Source organism: Chelonia mydas, chromosome 1, assembly GCF_015237465.2.
Source record: "Chelonia mydas isolate rCheMyd1 chromosome 1, rCheMyd1.pri.v2, whole genome shotgun sequence".
Lineage (NCBI taxonomy): Eukaryota > Metazoa > Chordata > Testudines > Cheloniidae > Chelonia > Chelonia mydas.
The window spans coordinates 266,221,435-266,236,927 of NC_057849.1; the positions used below are offsets into that span (position 1 = coordinate 266,221,435).

The following is a 15,493-nucleotide window of genomic DNA, read 5'->3' on the forward strand; positions in this document are numbered from 1 at the left end:
ATTTTACTATGACAATGATGTCATGATAGTGCTGTAGTTTTTAATCAAGGGATGGGCATACTACTTCCATTAGTACTGAAGTATCCAATGAATAACAACATTAAAGAAAATATCCATGAGACTCGGTGAATGCTAATGTTTTCAGCAGCAGTACGAGCCTCATGAATGAATTACAACAGATTGGGGGGAAAGGGGGGAGGAAGCCATGCTTGCAGTAAGGAAAGCTTAATGTTGCTTGGAGCTAATGACCCTTTTATGCCCATTTAGGGATGCTTTACTCAAAGAAAGAAGAGATAATTCTATACTCTACAGGAATTGCACAAAACTGGGAAGCCTGCCACACTGTATTTCCTTCCATTTGAATGATGTACTAGACTGAAAAAGCAATATACAAACAAACAATATTACTTTAAAGAGGAGGGGTTCAGTAAGTTTGGAGAGAAAAATGCTAGACTTCAAAGCAAAGTGCTTAATCAAGAAACTCTTTGAGGAAAGTCTGATATCCAATAGAAAGACAATGGAAATGGATCTGAACTATGAAGAAGCTACACAGAACTGCTGAGCATAGGGAAGTATACTAAGGAACCAGGAAGAGTGATAGAACTCTTAGAACATAAGAATGGCCACACTGAATCAGAACAAAGGTCCATCTAGCCCAGTATCCTGTCTTCTGACGGTGGCCAATGCCAGATGCCCCAGAGAGAATGAAGAGAACATGTAATCATCAAGTGATCTATCCCCTGTCGCCCATTCCCAGCTTCTGGCAAACAGAGGCTAGGGACACCATCCCTGACCTTCCTGGCTAATGGCTATTAATGGACCTATCCTCCATGAACTTATCTGGCTCTTTTTTGATTCAGTTATAGACAGACTGTTGAAGCCCACTTCATGTTTATCTGCATCTAAATTATTCTGGTCACTTTTCTTGCTATAGTACTAGTGTCTTTGGATAACCATCAGTAAAGATCTCTACTACTATATATTACACAACTCTAATATTACTACACAAAGATGATATAAAGTGATATGTTTTTAATATGCTGCTATACAAAAAAAATAAGCCATGAAGGGATATCTCAGTATAACCTCATTAACTGTAGGCAGGGCTTTAAAAATCCACTCCTCAGGAGTGGGAAAGTTTGCCCTGGCAAGAGAGAAGGCTTCTAATATTCTCCAGAATTTAAGCTTTCATTTAAAAAGTAAGTTTCTAGACTTTATGGCTGCAAGAATAGTCTCCCAAAAGTGAACCAAAGGTAAACCAACACAGTATAATCTTTCTGAGTCTGCAGACAGGCAGCTCCAACACATCTGCAACTATACATAGCTTTTCCAAGCAGAGACACAGTGAAATTAACAAGACTGATCAGTTTCACTAGTGCTATATACAGAACCCCACTACCAGCAGGGAAAATGTCAAGAATCATACCAATTTCAGATGGCTGCTTGGGAAGTCAATGATCAGGTACAGAAATTAGTGAGGGGAGAGAACGGAAAAACCAAAAGCAGGGGGCAGGGACGAGTAACAGGGATCTTCATCCTTCACCACAGCCAGGAGTCACAGGGAAGGGAGAAAAGGGAAAGTTCTTTCTCTCTTTCAACAACTTGAGTAGAGCTTCAAATATACGCCTACTAAGTCCAGTAGTTTTAAATTGTTCTGTCTTGCAAATCCAGAATCATCTGGCTAGACCATAATCTGGAACTATGTGGTTATTCACTAGGGACTTCACTATTGCTACTGATTACACATGGAAGGTGCTCAGATGCTATCGTGATGAATGACAGTATAATCCTAAAATAGCTATGTGGCAGAATGTACCCCCAGGTCCACACTCTACACACTGTTTTAATCTTTATAGAAAGTATGCCTTGTAAGGTATTTGAAAACTCATAATTTGCTGGTCAATATTGTCCTGATAAAATGTGTAGCAACACTGTATGTGAAGTTATAAAATTTCACTGTATGGTGAACTTAACACACCTTCCAAACTGAGGCTGGCAAACAGAATGTGTGCTCTGCTTAATTTGTATTTAAGCAGTAAACGGAGTCAGCAAGCAGAAAGGAAACAAAAGAAGCTCCAACAGGTGAGGAAAAGCAGCAGAAAATATTCTTTCCTATAGATTCTCTGTCTCCAGAATCTCAGCTGGAAATATTTTCCAAGGGGGGACTGACACTATAAAAAGGGAGGGACAAACACCCCAAGGACCCCTCCTCTCTCTCTGTCCATCAATTCACTGCACTATAAAGGACAAAGGAAGCAGCCAGTGAACTGCAGAAGGGGTTCTGACCTAAAAAGTCTGGTCAAGACTGCTGAGAGCATGTGGTGAGAAAACCATGCTTTGAATTTAACATACTTTGCTAAGTTAGGCACTAGTTGTTTTAGCTTTTGTAATAAATATAAAGAGAAGGGTAAACACTTTTAAAATCCCTCCTGGCCAGAGGAAAAACCCTTTCACCTGTAAAGGGTTAAGAAGCTAGGATAACCTCGCTGGCACCTGACCAAAATGACCAATGAGGAAACAAGATACTTTCAAAGCTGGAAGGTGGGGAGAAACAAAGGTTCTCTCTGTCTGTGTGATGCTTTTGCTGGGAACAGAAAAGGCATGGAGTCTTAGAACTTAGTAAGTAATCTAGCTAGATATGTGTCAGATTCTGTTTTGTTTAAATGTCTGATAAAATAAGTTGTGCTGAATGGAATGTATATTCCTGTTTTTGTGTCTTTTTGTAACTTAAGGTTTTGCCTAGAGAGATTCTCTATGTTTTGAATCTGATTACCCTGTAAGGTATTTACCATCCTGATTTTACAGAGGTGATTCTTTTACTTTTTCGTCAATTAAAATTCTTCTTTTAAGAACCTGATTGCTTTTTCATTGTTCTTAAGATCCAAGCGTTTGGGTCGGTGTTCACCTATGCAAATTGGTGAGGATTTTTATCAAGCCTTCCCCAGGAAAGGGGGTATAGTGTTTGGGGAGGATTTCGGGGGGAAAGATGTTTCCAAGCGGGCTCTTTCCCTATTATATATTTGTTAGACGCTTGGTGGTGGCAGCAATAAAGTCCAAGGGCAAAAGGTAAAATAGTTTGTACCGTGGGGAAGTTTTAACCTAAGCTGGTAAAAATAAACTTAGGGGGTTTTCATGCAAGTCCCCACATCTGTACGCTAGAGTTCGGAGTGGGGAAGGAACCTTGACAGCTTTATATTTCTTGTAACCATTTCTGACTTTTATGCCTCATTATTCCTACTCACTTAATATTGCTCTCTTTGCAGCTAATAAACTTGTTTTATTGTTTTATCTAATCCAGTGTGTTTGAAGCAAAGTGCCTGGGAAATTCCATTTAGGGGAAACAAGGTGTGTGAATATCATTTCTATTAATAAAATGACAGACTTTATATAAGCTTGCATTGTCCAGAAAAGGCTGGGCAGTACAGGACCTACATTTCAGGGGGTGGAGGAAATCCAGAAGGGGTGTGTAGGGGTTATCCTGCAATATAACCAAGGCTGGTGAGAGCCAAGGTGTGGCTGGCTAGCTGCAGCACACACAGAGACATAGCTGGGAGTGACTTGCATGCTGGAAGCTATTTGTGAGCAGTTCAGACTGGAGGCCACAACAGCAAAACTTTGTAAAGGGCACCCAAGGTTAGAGGACAGGGTGACACAGCGACTCATTAGTCTGGATTGTACCCTGGGTATGTCACAGTTAGATAAGAAAGATATCACTAAAATATCCTTTCCCTAATACCTTACATGGACAACAAGATAGTGTCCCATTCCTCAAAACCTGAGGCGATGCAGAGCTCCTAAAGTGCAACAGAAGAGGACTCCCTCCAGACCTTACGAAGAGCAGAAGCCTTCTACACTTCATAAAATGTGCAAGAATCCTGACCTCAGACCCAGATGTCCCTATTAATTCACAGCAATATATTTCGCTACACAGCTAAATCAGTGTGATGGAGTCCCTAGGCTGAAACCTGGACTGTGGGACCACTGAGCCCTCTGTCCCACCAACCTGGGGTATTCCTCTCACACTGTGATGCTGTGACAAGCTACAAACCTCTGGCAGGTACTACACTTACAAACATCCACAGGCAGGGACACACTCAGCTGGGTGACATGAATGCTTTGCCAGCTACTCATGAACCAACAATAGAGAGGCTCCAGCCAATTCCCCCCATCTCCCCAGCCTTGCACCCCAGAATTGTACCATCTTGTCCTGGTCAGAAGCCTGACCAGTGTAAGTTCATTGCCTAGTCCACCCCTTCCTCAATGTGGAGAGGACACACATTAGCCTTTGTAAACTGAGCTAAGATTTCCCAAGCACTTCAACCAAAACACACTGTTTTAGGTAAAATATAAAACAGATGTATTAACTACAGAAAGATAGATTTTAAGTGATTATAAGTAGCAAACATAGAGATCAAAGTTGGTTACCTAAGAAATAAACAAATTCGCACTCTGAGTTCCACAAACTAAACAGGATTTGAATCAAGCAGCGACCCACCCTGACAGATGGTATAGTTTCTCAGTACACAGCCTGGGACTCCTTTCCAGACTGGGACCACCTTCCCGAGTTCAAAGTCTTTGTCCTCCAGAAGTGTTTCCAGGTGTTGAGTTGTGGGGGTAGTGAGGCCAAGTCATGATGTCACTTCCCCTCTTTTATAGTTTCTTCCAGCTTGCTGGAAAGATCGTTTGATGTGGGGATCAGGCAGTCTCCATTGTCTATGTGTTCTCCCTGAGAAGTTTTCTGGGACAGCCGTCAGGAGTGCATTCCCTTTAATGGGCCATCAATGCGTCTGACTATTCCATTGTTGTACCTGAAAGGCTGGTTGTGGGTGTTCCCAACCTCACAACATATTTCAGTAACACACATAGCAAAACTTCATATATAATGATAGCACATACAATCCAACAGGATATTAATGTTCAACAGATCAAGACCTTTAAAATGATACCTCAACAAGGCATACTTTGTAAGATAGATATCATTATTATATGATAGTGGTGAATATGGGGGTTCCGGGGTGCTACTTTGAGGAACAGACTGCCTCAATCAGCCACACATGCACGTACAGTAAATAATTCTTAGCTATGCATATTACAAAATTTTTCAAAGGCTCCTAATTCACTCACATCAAAACCAGTTTTCTTCAGAACAACCATAGGCACTTCCCCTCAGTGAGTGCTACATCCATTCTAAATTCCAACTTTTAACCCACACCTTTTTTAAGCTTTAGAGTTGTTCAAAGAAAACTCGCACTTTAAAAAAACAAAAAAACAAAAAAAACAGGGTAACTATTTTTCCACTCAGATGTTCCTAAAAATTTACCTTCAGAGATCACATATCAAAAATTTCAGTCTGAAAGCTGAAATTCTCAAAGTAATGAAATTTGTGCTAGAATAGAAATATAACGTAACCTTAAACAGAGCAGCTGCTGCCACTCATACTAAAATATTAAGCACTGTTACTGAAATAGTGAAAAATCAGCAGATTCAATGACTAACTGGCAAAGAGTAATAAACCCAATTGCGGCAATCCTGTAAAATGACAAATATTGGGTCAAACTGATAATTTTAAAATTGTTTCTTTTCCATCCTTTAATGTTTATTTACTTACTGCATTTTACACAGCACGAACCAGTAAGTTAAAGGGCCATTTCTGGTTACTTTCTGGTCATTTAAATAAAAATGTTTTCAGCAATTAAAAAAATTATTCGTTTCTTCACAAAAAGAAGCCACAACATTTTAATTTTGTGCCTAAATGGTCTGAGAGCATCTAAAAAACCCAAACCCCAAACAAAAAAAAAACAGACCCAAATTGGTGTAATATGGTAACATGGATCTTATTATTTCCGTATTTCTTTGCAGTATTTCTTCGCAGCCAGATTTGGGAGGTGCTGGGTGATAAACTCTTTTGAAAAATTGACACATACTGAATTGTTCCTGTAAAGTGAGATTTAGAATGGCAAATTATTGTGTATTGTGTATGTGCTTTAATGCGTATCTCAATATAAACAAACCTGTACACATGCATTGTAACAAGAAATAGGACACACTTACATCGGAACTAAGGCTGCGATTCTGTCACGGAGGTCACAGAAGTCACAGATTCTGTGACTTTCTCAGCTCAGTGACTTCTGCAGCAGTTGGTGCTGGCTCAGGGATGCCCGAGGCGGGCAGCTCCTGGGCTAGCACCAGCAGCAGTTTTGGTGTGTGGGAGGGGGCTCAAGGCTACGGGCAGGGGGTTAAGAGGTGCGGGGAGGGACGCTTAACTCAGGGTGAGGGCACGGTCTTGCAGCTCCTAGGCGGTGGAGGGGGGCTCTGCGCTGCAGTTCCCGGCCAATGGGAGCTGCGGAAGCTGGCGCTTGTGCCCCTCCGCCGCCTACGAGCTGCATGGGCACAGAGCCGGGTAAGGAGCCCCGGCCAGCACCGCCAATTCTCCCCCCCCCTCCCCAGCACCAGCAAGGGTCCTGGGCCACACACCAAAGCCTGGCACCTCCCCCCCACCCAGCACCAGCGGTGGGTCCCAGGCCACCTCTCCCAGCACCTGTGGCATCCCCTGACACACACACCCCCGGAGCACCTGCAGCCCTCTGCCCAAATTTTAGTCACAGGTATTTTTAGTAAAAGTCATGGACACGTCACGGGATGTGAATTTTTGTTCACTGCCCGTGACTTTTACTAAAAATACCCATGACTAAAACGTAGCCTTAATCAGAACACGTAAGTCAGTCCTATGTTTTTGTGAGGTTTGTAAAAATTTCCCAACATTAAGGAAAACTGAATCCAAATTCACTTTAAAAAGCACCTGAATATCTAAGCCCAATTAACTACTCTAAAGTTTCCAATTTTAGCATATAGATTCATTGACAGTACATAAGAATGCCAGTTGCTTCCGAAGGAATGAACACAACAGGGCAATTTTGAGTGATCCATCCCCTATCGTCCGGGTCCAGCTTCTGGACCATGGGATTGCATCCCTCACCATCTTGGCTAATAGCCATTGATGGACCTATCCTCCAATAACTTATCTAATTATTTTATTAACAGTTATACTTTTGGCGTTCACAACATCCCCAGCCAATGAGTTCCACAGGTTGCCTGTGCTTTGTGTGAAGAACTACTTCCTTATGTTTGTTTTAAACCTACTCCCTATTAATTTCATCAGGTGACCCCTAATTCTTGTGTTATGTGAAAGGGTAAATAATTCCCTATTCACTTTCTCCATATCCTTTGTGATTTTATAGACCTTTATCATATCCCTCTTTAGTCATCTCTTTTCTAAGCTGAACAGTCCCAGCCTTTTCAATCTTTCCTCCTATGGAAACTGTTCCACCATCAACCTCAGCCTGGACCAGTCCATACAAGAGATCCACTTCCTGGACACTACGGTGCTAATAAGCGATGGTCACATAAACACCACCCTATACCGGAAACCTACTGACCGCTATTCCTACCTACATGCCTCCAGCTTTCACCCAGACCACTCCACACCACATGATCCATTGTCTACAGCCAAGCTCTACGATACAACCGCATTTGCTCCAACCCCTCAGACAGAGACAAACACCTACAAGATCTCTATCAAGCATTCTTACAACTACAATACCCACCTGCTGAAGTGAAGAAACAGATTGACAGAGCCAGAAGAGTACCCAGAAGTCACCTACTACAAGACAAGCCCAACAAGTAAAATAACAGAACGCCACTAGCCGTCACCTTCAGCCCCCAACTAAAACCTCTCCAATGCATTATAAAGGATCTACAACCTATCCTGAAGGACGACCCATCACTCTCACAAATCTTGGGAGACAGGCCAGTCCTTGCCTACAGACAACCCCCCAACCTGAAGCAAATACTCACCAGCAACCACACACCACACAACAGAACCACTAACCCAGGAACCTATCCTTGCAACAAAGCCCGTTGCCAACTGTGTCCACATATCTATTCAGGGGACACCATCATAGGGCCTAATCACATCAGCCACACTATCAGAGGCTCGTTCACCTGCACATCCACCAATGTGATATACGCCATCATGTGCCAGCAATGCCCCTCTGCCATGTACATTGGTCAAACTGGACAGTCTCTATGTAAAAGAATAAATGGACACAAATCAGATGTCAAGAATTATAACATTCATAAACCCGTCGGAGAACACTTCAAGCTCTCTGGTCACGCGATTACAGACATGAAAGTTGCGATATTACAACAGAAAAAACTTCAAATCCAGACTCCAGAGAGAGACTGTTGAATTGGAATTCATTTGCAAATTGGATACAATTAACTTAGGCTTGAATAGAGACTGGGAGTGGCTAAGTCATTATGCAAGGTAACCTATTTGCCCTTGTTTTTTCCTACCCCCTACCCCTCCCCCCCAGACGTTCTTGTTAAACCCTGGATTTGTGCTGGAAATGGCCCACCTTGATTATCATACACATTGTAAGGAGAGTGATCACTTTAGATAAGCTATTACCAGCAGGAGAGTGGGGTGGGGGGAGAAAACCTTTTGAAGTGATAAACACCCATTTTTTCACGGTCTGTGTGTATAAAAACATCCTCACTGCATTTTCATCTTTTATGCATCAGATGAAGTGAGCTGTAGCTCACGAAAGCTTATGCTCAAATAAATTGGTTAGTCTCTAAGGTGCCACAAGTACTCCTTTTCTTTTTGCGAATACAGACTAACACGGCTGCTACTCTGAAACCTGTTACAGAACAATAAACCCATTGCCAGTTGGCACTGAAGGGTTCTCAGCATCACAGAGCGAAATGTGTATGCTAGAATATTTAGCTATTGCTTTTGTCATTGAAATGCATCATACATGTTTAACCATTACTTTATAAATATATCAGGTCCACACTATCTACTGTATCTTAACAGAACTAACATAATATGCAGCTATGTAAATGAAAAGTTTCTAGAGGCCAGATACAAGTTCCACAAGTACTACAAAATGCAGAAGAGAAAGTAGCTTTCAGTAGGTGATGTAGATATTATATAGATATAGCATTTACATGGACACTTTTGTAGGAATTATGTTGATTTATAAATAGGATTTATTAGATACAGAGGAGGAGCTCCTGATCCTGCAATTCAGCAGTGCTCCACTGAATTCAATATACACATGTGCTTAGTTTATTGTGTAGTCCCACTGAAGTCAAGCCTAAAGGATGGGTATTGTTACTAACCTTACATATATGGTGGATAACAAGTACTTCCTACTTTTTGTAACTGCTGGTGGTGAAGAACTAAATTAATAGATTAGCCTGACCGCATACCAATGTGTTTAATTTTAAACAGTATTTTTTTACTTATTTTAAATTATTAAAATATAAAAAAATGTACAGCATCAAACAAAAGTGGTCCTACACATAAGTTGCTCAATTTCATAGTTCAGAAGTGATACCATGTGCAGAAGTGATACCATGTGCAGAAGTGATACCGTAAACTAAAGGATCTTGCTCTGCTTTCATCTGCTACAGTAGTTCCCAATCTTTTCCAACAACTGTACTACACCAGTTTCCCAGACTAAGACCTCAACTACAACAGCAAATTCATTGCATCTCCCATATGATTTTGCAATCTGAATTTATCTAATCAGGTATTTCTAAAACACCAGCCCCTACGGTAGGTGCACTGCTTGTTATCCAAACTGCATGGAGTTAAGGTTTTCCAAATGCGAGCCTTACAGCTCAACTCCAGACTATTAGGTCATACTGGGCCACTACAACTGCCCACTTCCCAATTCAGTACCACACACAATGGAGCTCGAGCTGCTCCAGCAAACCCATCTCAGCATCATCCTTCGGCTGCACTACACCTGGTGCACTACAGCCAGAGGTGGTGCCAACCCCTGCCCACCTCCCACGCACCGACACAGGGCACTCCAGCCCGGCGTGCCCCAGTCTCACCCCACCCTGGGTCCCGCCATACCAACCCCTGCCCACCTCCCGCTGCAGCCGGGCGAGGCCGGTCTGACCATCCCTGGACTGCCCGCCGGTGCCCGCCCGCAGGCCCCACCCCACAGGCCCATCCCCAGGGGGCCGCCAGCGCAGCCGAAGCCCAGCGATGCCAGGGAGCCAGGGCCCGGCCCTCGGAGCCGCCTCGCACCCACCTCAAACACCACTTCTTCGTCAAACTCCGGTGTCATCCTTCGCCATGACACCCGCCCCGGGCACTGTGGGAAACCGAGTCCGACCAGCCCTCGGCGACGGCTCCCCACCCGGTCCAGCCCTCGGTCAGGGAAAACTACAACTCCCAGCAGCCAGCGCGGGCGCCCGCTTCCGGGAAGGGGGGGGGGCTCTAGGCTGGGCTGCGCTGATTGGCGGAGCCCGTCGGGTTCCCTGTGGCGTGGGGTGGGGCAGGCGAGAACTCGGCTTTTGGAACGTTGCCCGGTGATCCGGCGCTGGGGGCTCGCGGCCGCTAGGGCGCGCTGCTCAGCCCAGACCGCGGCGCAGGGCTGGGAAAGCGGCTGCTGCGCGGGGCTCAGTCGGAGAGGAGCTGCGGGACCTGATGGAGGAGCGGCCGGGGGGCGCCTTGCGGCAGTAGCACGGCGGCACAATGGGCTTGTCCTCTTCAGCTCCGCGGGGGGCTAGGGCTTAAGGGGCGAGGAGGAGGCAAGAGAGGCGCGTGGGTGGCACCATGAGCTCAGCCGGTAGGTGCTCAGGGAAGAGGGGAAAGTTTGGGAGGGGGGTTTGCTGGTGACTTTTCTCTCTGCTGCGGAGCGCTGCCTGCCTAGCCCCTGAGGCACAGCCGCGGGATGGGTCTCTGCCGTTCCTTAAAGGGCGCCAGAGACAAGGAAACCCCCTCCCCCCGCCCTGTTTCCCCTTTAGTAAGTGCAGCGAGAGGGGTCTGCGCGTTTCCCGAGAAGCCTTTCAGCGTGTCCTGGGCTGGTGGGTCTCTGCAGCCCGCGCCCCCAGGCTGCTGTTGGCTGGCGTCTCTCTCTGGGAAGTTACATTCCCCTCGCTGTGCGTGCGACTGACATAGTTGGGAAAGTTCCTTCTGGACTACGGTAGCCAATAGCGCGGCTCTTCTGCCCCCCGACGAGCTTGATTCTGCCTTTGCGCTCCCTGCCTGCTCCCTCCTGCTTGCAAACGCCTCCTTAGCGCGGAGGGAACCAGGGCTGGGGATTTGTTCCCCTGAAAACGATTCCAAGGGACGGTTCTGTCCTCCCTGTTGCCCGAGAGGACAATGAGGCGTACAGAGGCAAGGCTGTGAGTGGAGATGCTGTTGCCAAGAGAAATCATTCTGTCTTCCTTTGGATTTTCATCTCCTTTGGATAAACCATGCCCTTGGTTCCTGTGGGTGGACCTCAATGAGATCTTGTCCCCATTAAAATGGTCGGACCTATCTTTTCCTTTTGTGGGAAGCCCTGCCTTGCACTGGATGGAAGGGGAGAAAACTTGCGGCGAGGGGAGGGGGTTATAACAGCTGACCCTTTTTGTTTGTTTGTTTGTTTTCCCAACGGAGTGAATGGGGGAGTGTTTTTCCCTCTTTTTCTATTTTATTTTGGTGTCCAGCCTTTTAAAAACACTTTTGCAGTTGTCTTCTAATATTCTATGGAAGGTTTCCTCTTCTTAGACAACTCACCTCCTAACTTTTTGTCATTGTTACACTTTAACAGTAAATTTTCTTTTGGTTCAAACCCATTGTTTTTAAAACCGATATAGTGTCATTAGAGTCATGTGAGAAAATACTTCTCAGGTAGTGTTTTGTTTTTTCTGCTCTTTGACCTGTTTTTGCTGTGATTCGACCCCTCACTGTCAAAATTAGCCCTCTGATGTTTTGAGAGAGAATCAGCAGAAAAAATGTAGATATTCTGCAGTATCTGTTTGACATCAGCAACAGGGCACAAGATGATCAAAATTAAAAAATAAACACTAATCCTTATTCTCCAGTTACATTGTAGTGACAATTTCATACTTCTCACTTCTTTCAAAGTATATACCTCTGTAGTAGAACCCCCATACTTTGAAAAATATTAGTCTACAGAAAATCAACCATCTTTATTGGTCGTATTTATAGTGACATATAATAAAAGCATCTTGCTGAGCTCTGGTTATTGTCTTTTGTCACCGTTAAGAATATTGTGCCCCATGGCAAAATGTCTTTCATAACCAGACTAGTTCACTTTAATTTATTTTATTTTTAAAGTGTAAACACACCACCACATTCTTAGATTCTTTTTTCTTGTGGCAAAGCAATTCTAAATATCTATTCTTCACTCTAAAATAAATATTCATCTGTATGTTCTGTTATCACTTTGTATAACCTTAACACAGTTGCTAATGTTAATTGACATCTACAGTCAGTTTTACCTCAAGAACTTACCAGTCTTACCGGCATGATCACATATGTAGACATACATAGTGAGGAGCATTCATTACAAACACTTAGCTTGACCTGACCCACATTTGTGTTCTTTTGTTCTATTAAGTATTATTAATTTTATGGCTAAGAAAGATGTGAAGCAAATGCTTGGTTTAAAACAAGAAATCTTCCTGTATTTTAGGGAGTTACTCAGGGTTTTTTTGGTTGTTTGGTCATATAAAGAAGCATTGTCAGTACTTTTGTTCGCCCATCTGTTAGATTAGCAGGCTTCCTTTCTTGTGCCTGCATGAACCAACATGCATGAGAAGCTGTTTTTTTCCATTGAATAAAATTGTGTATAAATTATGCTGATGAACTGCTTTATGGAACTTTTTGAAGGCATCAGTTAAATACAATGAAAACCTTAAACAACAAGATGTTTCCTGTATGGGGGAAAAATGTGGTTCTACAGGATCTAATTTAATTCGTGTGTTTAAAATAAACAAAAAAACAAAAAAGCACACGCAACACTTAACAAACAGTAACCAATTTATTGCACTTTTCAGTGTTGCACGAGACGAGCTCTAGCATATAGAACTGCTTAGCTAAATAAAGGCAATCTAATGATCCTATAGTTAATCATGCCTATTTAAAAATAAAAAACTTATGAACACACATTTCTGCACTATTTATTGTGTTCCCATTTTTTAATTACTTGTAATACATTGTTTGCCTAATAGATTTCTAAGTGGCTCTATTTAGAGCTGGTGAATTAAGAAATAAAGCAGGAGAGTATGTATATTTAACCACTGACTAATGTGTTCAAGTTTCAGAGTAGCAGCCATGTTAGTCTGTATTCGCAAAAAGAAAAGGAGTACTAGTGGCACCTTAGAGACTAACCAATTTATTTATGCTCAAATAAATTTGTTAGTCTCTAAGGTGCCACTGGTACTCCTTTTCTTAATGTGTTCAAGTTACTTAGTAATATTTCTGGGACTAGAGTTCCTTACCTTGTATTTTTTTCTGAGAGTTAAACAGCTGGGCAAATAAAATAAAATAATTGTATTATGGAGTGCTCATGAGATCAGAGCTTGACTATTGAAGTAAAATTTGATATAGTACTAAGATCCAGAATGCCAGATTGTTTGGCATTGGGAAGCTATTATTCCAAGAGTTTTAGAGATTTGTGACTTCCATGAAGCTGTACATCAGTGCAGGACCTATCTGCATAGGTCCAAGACTGAGGCTTATAGTTTGTTGTTTAGGAGTCATATTTCTGAGGGCCCGGAGGTAGATAAAACACACAACAGGAAAGGGAAGATACAGTGTGGGGAATTATTGGTAAGGAGAAGGTAGGAAGGATTTTTGGAAAACTAGTTTTATGGAGGGATTTGGAGGAGAAGTGTGGGGCGGGGGATCTGTCTTGGCAAGCACAGGGGGGCTGAGACACAAGGGAGCATGTTGAAAGGTGTGGGGGCTAAAAAAAGCACTAATGTGAAAGGATTAAGGGGAGTGAAATGGGAGTAGGAGAAACAATATCAGTGTATGTAGGACAAGATTATAAAGGCCTTGGTAGTGAAGATGGGGAGCTTTAACTTGTGGTAACAGACAGGAAATCAACAAAGAGACTTGCATGTGGGAGGTACTATTTTTTTTATGTACATTTTTATTTTTTACGTAATTTTACACTTAATCCCATAAATATTAAAATAATGTAAATTGTAATTTTAGCCGTCATGCTAGTCACAGTGAGCCTATACAGTTTAAAACTACAGGGCATAATTCAGCTGTTAACAAGCAGTGTTTCCCATTAAACAGTGCTGTGAAGCATATAGAAAATTTGAAATATCAAGATGTCGCCCATTCTTGGTTCAATTTAATGTAAAGAATTTGAGTGTTTCCCTTGGGTGTCATTTTAATGCATCTTCAGAATGAAGTAGTTTGATAGAGAACCCATCTGTATTGATTCTTGTCTCTTCTTAATTCTGCAGGAATAGATTGAAACACCTAGGAAATGCAGGAATAAGTGTCTCTGTGTGTGGACTTCTTCCCTCTGAATGAGGCACTGTATTATCGGAGGATCTGTGTTTTGGAGGTGGTTCCAACCACTAATAGTCGTTATAGATCTGGCTTTTTTTGTGAGTGTGTGTGTGCAAGAGTGGGAATATAAACCCTGACCACCTGTCCAAATTTCAACTCACATTCTGCCTTTTGAAATACTCAATGCATGTTCAGTTTGCTGGAACAATTTTTATAGTGGGGGTGCTGAGAGCCATTGAACCAAACTGTAAACCCTGTATATAATGGAAACCTCACTACAAGCCAGAGGGTGCTGTAGCATCCCCCACACCTCTAGTTCCAGCACCTATGCTACTGTATTCTTTTTTGTTTCCAGTACTAAATTGTTTTGGCGTAGTGTTATATGCCATTGAATTTAACTCCAGAGTTGGCTGTATTTCAGTGATGGGTGAAGTGACCCATATATATTTATCTATTAATTTGTTTATAAAATATAGTGTTTAGTCAATATTAAAAGAGGCTTTTAAATGATTATTGAAAATTAGTTAAAAACAAGAATTTCCTTATTGCAGTGATTACACTAAAAGTCACAGTTTCTGTTTTACAGATACATGCACTCATGTAGCACATTGTGCGTTTATCAGCAATATCACCTTGCTCACTCAGTCCCTGTTTGGAGTTGTATGTGTATGCTTTGTTTTAAAGGAAACCTGGGTTAATGACACTGTTTCTTCAGCAAAGAATAAATGCTTATATGTGAATATGCATGTATTTTTTTTATAGGAGAGGGAAGACGCAAGTTGGAAGTTGAGATTTGGTTTAATCATGGCAGTGAAAGAGTAGGTGGTTTATTTATTAGCACAGAAACTACCTGCGGGGGCGGAATTGCAGTAGAAAGAAAACCAACATGACTTTTCCTATCAAACTTTATTACTTTTAAGGGCTGAAAACGTGAGGCCTACAGGATTTAGTGTCCTTTTAACCTTAAAACATGTCAAATCACATTATATTTACTCAGCTTTATCTCAACAAAATCTGACTCAAAGAGCTTGTTAGGTTCTTTAGTCATTTCTCTTATATTCACTTTAAAGTTATCCCAACTTTCCTGTTTTCTTTCGGCAGATCACTAAACAAACTGAAGTTTTTAATTTAATGTTTTCCTTTTGG

General features: G+C 42.4%; 2 protein-coding genes across 3 annotated transcripts in view; one reads left to right on the top strand and one right to left on the bottom strand.

Moving 5' to 3' along the window:
- Nucleotides 1–10,292, bottom strand: part of VEZT (vezatin, adherens junctions transmembrane protein) — an 86,551-nt gene extending 76,259 nt beyond the window's left edge. Inside the window, 1 exon segment of the mRNA XM_037884940.2 lies at nucleotides 10,113–10,292. Within this exon segment, the coding sequence (XP_037740868.1) occupies nucleotides 10,113–10,148 (36 nt within the window). The 5' untranslated portion in view covers nucleotides 10,149–10,292.
- Nucleotides 10,293–10,332: 40 nt separating this feature from the next.
- Nucleotides 10,333–15,493, top strand: part of FGD6 (FYVE, RhoGEF and PH domain containing 6) — a 102,291-nt gene continuing 97,130 nt past the window's right edge. For both annotated transcript variants that reach the window (XM_027831342.3, XM_037884917.2), the window contains exon 1: nucleotides 10,333–10,652. In XM_027831342.3, coding sequence (XP_027687143.2) covers nucleotides 10,640–10,652 — 13 coding nt within the window. In that variant the 5' untranslated portion in view covers nucleotides 10,333–10,639. The remainder of the gene's footprint in view (nucleotides 10,653–15,493) is intronic.